Source organism: Loa loa, assembly GCF_000183805.2.
Source record: "Loa loa unplaced genomic scaffold supercont3.34, whole genome shotgun sequence".
NCBI lineage: Eukaryota > Metazoa > Nematoda > Chromadorea > Rhabditida > Onchocercidae > Loa > Loa loa.
In genome coordinates this window covers 83,613-88,884 of record NW_018108214.1, presented here as the reverse complement: position 1 = coordinate 88,884, position 5,272 = coordinate 83,613, and the positions used below count along the sequence as shown (strand labels likewise).

The window sequence follows — 5,272 nt, the reverse complement described above, 5'->3', positions numbered from 1 at the left end:
GAATGTGAAATTGTCTTTAATAAGCAAACGATGTAATACCCGCTCCCGTATACCTCGACCGTGAAACGCACCCCGCAGTTGCTCCATTAGTTTCCCATTTGATATCATCCACCAACCACGTTTGCACTTGTTATCCAGTCTACGTAAACGTACTAGCAAAAAAAGAAATTTGATGATGCAGATCTAAACGAAAAGTTCAAATGTGAACGAACATAAATTTGAAGAAAGAATACGATTTAAATTCTTGTATTATAATAGATTTTAATATACCTTTTTTTCCTCTGTCTGGGCGTTCTTCATTGCCACATAAAGTATCCAGGATATCTTCCAAACAAGCAATGACATTCGGATCGATAAAATTTTGCGGATCCTCTGCAAAAAGCGAAAATTCAAGGGTGATTTTATATTGCTTTATAAGCTAAGACAATGAACCGAACATTTATGCAAATCTAAACTTAATTAAGCTAAACAATAAGGAACCAGCAATGGATGGCGGATCCTGCCGACAAGTGATATCGACATTAACCGCTGGATTGTGGAGACCCGATGAAGCAATGCTTTCCACCAGTGGGACACCAAGACGTGGTAAAATCCAATAGAAACGATGAAAACGATCCTGCAAGTGGTAAAGAATGGAAATATCTAAAACTCCAAACAAACATGGGATGGAAGTAAACTAAATAAAGCAACCGATGCTAAATAAACCAAGAAAAAAAGATAATGCAGAATGAAGTAGTACTGTAAGTGAATATAGTTCCTGACAGTTAAAATTACGCTACTGTCAAAGGAATAAACAGAAAAGTGAAATGATTATATTTTCCTAAAAATATAAATACGTTGAGTTGCTTTACTCTACATATCTCAGTTTTCCTTTCTTCCTTTTCTTGGAATTAAGAAAAAAAATGATTGTTTTCCAATCACACCTGTCCAATAGGTTGAATGCGCACACGATTGATCAATGTGTTGTGCCTTTCACGTAGCTCTTCCGCTTCATTATTGAGCTTTCCGATATACTCATCCAATTCATCAACGGTCATTGCCTCCTCCTGGAGTATGTAATAAATACTTATTAACCATTCAACATTACTAACTTCGGAGAATCTTAAACACAAATTAGAAATGGTTTAAGCATGTAACGACAAATGCCAAGATGCAACACAAGGCTTTTATAAACGTGAAAAATTCATAAATAAAAACAAGGAATAGTTCTAAAAAATTCAAATTTAAATGTTGGAGTTCATGAATTGTCAGCATCATCTCCAATTTCCTACTTCTTCAGTTAACACATCGCACTGTCCAAGGCCTGGTGTGAGTGCTTTCAGCCGCGATGGTTGCAATGCCGGTTCCACTTCTTCGGAAACATCAGAAGGTTCCGAACCAGGAGTACCAGCTCGACTAGATAAGGTATCATCATCTCTGATATCATGCCTCAGCTGTAATTTATTATACAACGAATTTATAAGCAAATCAGATTAAACAAAGATTTTCTTTGGAATCTGGAGACGTTTAACTACAAAAATTTGGCAAGATGGCTAGTAAAAACATGGCAGAAAAACGTGAATTAGAATAGATAATAAGCTCCTAGTGGAGTTTAGTCTTTAAGAATATTCCAACCAAGGAAGCTCTGGAAAATAAATTTTTTGCGAAATTCGACGTCAACTTGTATATCAAATTCCATTGTTGTAAGTTGACGCCGAATTTTAAGAAAAAAAAGGTCTTGCTTAGCAATACAAAGTTTTTCGACGCAGTAAAGAAGTCGAGACAATGGCACAAGTGATAGAAGAAACAAACAGAGAGGGGGCAATGTAATTGGGTTTGGAAAAATCTGAACTTACTCGTTTTAGCGCTGCTCGCTTTCGTGTCTGTACTGCTCGCAAAGCACGTGATTTACCTTCTCGTAGCCACTTTTCACCTTTCAAACGCGTCATTTCTTCCATATTCGATTCAATATCGCGAACAACGTTCCGGCAGTACAGCAGTTCGTTACATAGAAAGGCTAAAATCGCAGCTTTTGATTCTGGATCTAAACACTCGAACGAGCAGTATTCTAGTTTGGTACCCAGCTGAAATTAATTACTTTGTCAAAACGTTACAGATAAACTTTCAGTTTGAAGTTCAGTACATTCGATTATATACTACTAAATCAAGTTGGTTTTAGTATTTAAAAAAACTAAGATTAAATATAATAAAAATCCAGAACGAATTGAAAAAACAGATTACAGCGTAAGCTAAAACATAAACCAACAATACCTTTTTTCCCTCTTCATCACGTGATAAAAGAAACATCTTTAGTAATTCTGAGTAATTCTCCCGATGGACACCCACATCCTTGAGTGCTTGTCCGAGAGGAGTTCGCCCGGCAATTCCTGATGGCAATCCAGGATATTCGAGGACCAGTTGTAGTAAAATTTTAGTGAGTAGAAGGAAACCTTTGATATAATTCGGATGATTTTGTAAACCTGCCAGGAACTCGTTTAGCGTCGGTATTGCATTTAAATCTTAAATTTCATAAAATCCATTCTCTTAAATAACGATGTGTACCCAAAGAATTTCAGTGCAGTATAATGCTAGCGAACCTACACAAAATTCAATTAAAATTTCTTGAAGTGACTTCTTCCGATATACACGATCAACTCACCAATTTTCAAAACGTGACCGAAATTACGTATAAATTCATCAACCATCAAAACATTAGCAAACGTTGATGCACTAACACTGAGATTTTCGATAGAATCAAGCGTGGGTAATTTCTAAAAACAAAAATTCCAAGAGATGACCGGTTCAACAGAACTACTAAAAGTACAAAACTCAAAACTTTAATTTTACACATTAGTAAAACCATGTGATCTTTCAAATTTTTAACTTCTGAAGTAATCATAAAAAATACCAACCCGTGCTTCTTCGATCAAAAGATCGTCCGTCGGCAGTCGAAGTGCTTTCAAACGTTCTTCCTGCTTTTCTTCTTCACTGAGTTCTAGCTTTGGTAGTTTTACTTCTGTAGCTGGAGCAGTAGAACCGGCAACAGCAGCAGTAGTGGTAGTGGTAACAATATGAGAAGGAATAATATTACTAGCAGTACTAGAAATTAAGGAAGTTGCAACTGGTATGACTGAGGGTGTTGTGTGCCGTGATGTTGTTGACTCAGATTCATCTATCTAAACTTATAGTTAATAAGGAGGCGATGTTTGAAGAAATTGAATACCAGTCAAAATAAAGAAGTCGATTATCTGTCCTAATTTAATGCGGAGTAGAAAAGAGGCTAGGGAGCAATAAATGAGTACTTTAGGTCTCTTGATTTCAGGTTCCACTTCAGCTGCTGATTTCCCCTCCACTGTAATAAGCGATGGTTGCTGTTTTTGTTGTTGTTGTTGCTGCTGATGAAAATGGCGTTGCTGTTGTTGTTGAACGTGCTGACCCTGAGATCAGAAAAAGAGATGAAATGAATGAAATAACTGTTAAAAGGACAAAGTAGAAAAAACAGATGATTAAATTAAACATTCAAGTGATCCAACAAATATTCGAACAAGTTCCTCAAAATAAATCTAATTTCGTATTTTCTTATTTTCTCCCTATCATTAAAACTGCTAGGAATAGCCACTCAAGTAATACACCTTCTTGTGATCATACGAGATTACAACCACACCTGGATCATTTGAAATATATATCGATATCAACCTTCAAGTGACCGTTTCATTCCATTTTCACTTATTGAAGCCTATCAGTGATAAAATGAGTGGAATGTCCTACTGACTTTTTAAAAAGATCCATAAAGATATCCCTCGATTTCCAAATGATTACACCTACATTACACCCACAGTTAGATGCAAGTATATCCATAGTTGGATGCGAGTGTGAATTTGTATAAAAGCAAGTACCGGTATTTAAGCCATCTCACATGAGACTTTTTTAGCTTATTCAAATCTATTTTCTGAAATTTTCAGCTCAGAAAAATTGGGGAGGAGAAAACCTTTAAAAAAACTCACGAAAGTAAGCAATAGCTGCGCATACATTTGCTGTTCTCCCTGACGTCGCAGGAGTTGGCGATGCAATTGTTTCAGTGCATTATCCTCAGTCAATTTCAGTAAATTCTTGTCAGCTGATGGGGCTTCAATGAATTATGAAATAAATCATATATCTTTTGTATACTTGGTATGATTTAGAATCTTATGCGTATGCACCAATAAGCTTGGGCAGTAAGCTCGACAATTATGTGCTTCATTATACTCTTGAGTGCCGATGCTGTTTCGATAGTTATAACGTTGCACATCAGACAAGCTGACATATCAAACTATGGTTAGCCTTTGGCAGGTTACTTCAACTCTGTTACTTAAATTATCATTGTGTTTTGGCGCTATGGAAAGCTGAAAAACTCATTAAGCTGAGAATTCAAGCTCACCAACTGTTCCAGGAAGATCGGTTGTTCCCGAAGAAAGGGTTGCTTTCATATGGGTACCAGACGTTCGACGAACAGTGTTGGTAGCAGAACAGTTAGCAATTTCTGCCAGAATTCTTTCTTCCGATACCCTGTCAGGAACCTAGAAATAAGGAAATAAAAAAGGAAATCCGCATCAAAAAGACAATAATAAATCTCAGTATCAGATCACAATCGGGAAAGTATGCAGTGGACAAAAAAGGCAAGAACTGAGTGACAGAACAAATGTTCAAAAAATAACGAGCCGGGAAGACAAAATTGAACTATAGGAATTAAACAAAAACATATCTGACCTTTGAACCATCTTCATCATCTTTGAACAAGATGTACTCACCAACAATAACCTTACAGCTGAAGCTGAAATTCTCTCTGCCGATATCTTTGATATTCTTCTTTGTAAGGTACTGAAATAAAGCAGGGACTTCTTTTTTCCCATATCCTAATATAAAACCTATTCTCTTTAATTTGGAAAACTTTTCTCCATCACCTTATAAACTTCGAGCTGTGTTCAAGTAGTCGACCTTTACATTAGAAAAATTTATTCAAATCTTGAACACATACCCGCGTCACTTCAGCGTATGAACCAAGTTTTTTACCACATGGTGCATAGTAAATAACATCACCTCGAACTCCGCTTGCACTTATTGTTCGGATGCAAGTCTGACGTCGCCAGCTGAAACAAATGCAGCTTGTTACTAACCGAACAAAAAATAAATACGCATATCACTGCAATTTGATATTTTTTAACAATTAGAATCAAAAGTTACGTCATTTGATGTTTCGTGTATATATATATAATATATATATTATATATGTATATATTATATATATAATATATAT

The 5,272-nt window shown here is 36.0% G+C and overlaps 1 protein-coding gene across 1 annotated transcript in view; it reads right to left on the bottom strand.

The window, feature by feature from the left end:
* The window catches only part of LOAG_17009 (bromodomain containing protein), a gene marked incomplete at its 5' end in the record, with an annotated part of 13,413 nt that overhangs the window by 5,341 nt on the left and 2,800 nt on the right, over positions 1-5,272 (bottom strand). Inside the window, 12 exons of the mRNA XM_020449668.1 lie at positions 481-616; positions 924-1,046; positions 1,272-1,433; positions 1,836-2,063; positions 2,251-2,498; positions 2,639-2,750; positions 2,892-3,155; positions 3,282-3,416; positions 3,984-4,105; positions 4,397-4,535; positions 4,726-4,836; positions 4,994-5,105. Coding sequence (XP_020306756.1) covers positions 481-616; positions 924-1,046; positions 1,272-1,433; positions 1,836-2,063; positions 2,251-2,498; positions 2,639-2,750; positions 2,892-3,155; positions 3,282-3,416; positions 3,984-4,105; positions 4,397-4,535; positions 4,726-4,836; positions 4,994-5,105 — 1,892 coding nt within the window. The remainder of the gene's footprint in view (positions 1-480; positions 617-923; positions 1,047-1,271; positions 1,434-1,835; positions 2,064-2,250; positions 2,499-2,638; positions 2,751-2,891; positions 3,156-3,281; positions 3,417-3,983; positions 4,106-4,396; positions 4,536-4,725; positions 4,837-4,993; positions 5,106-5,272) is intronic.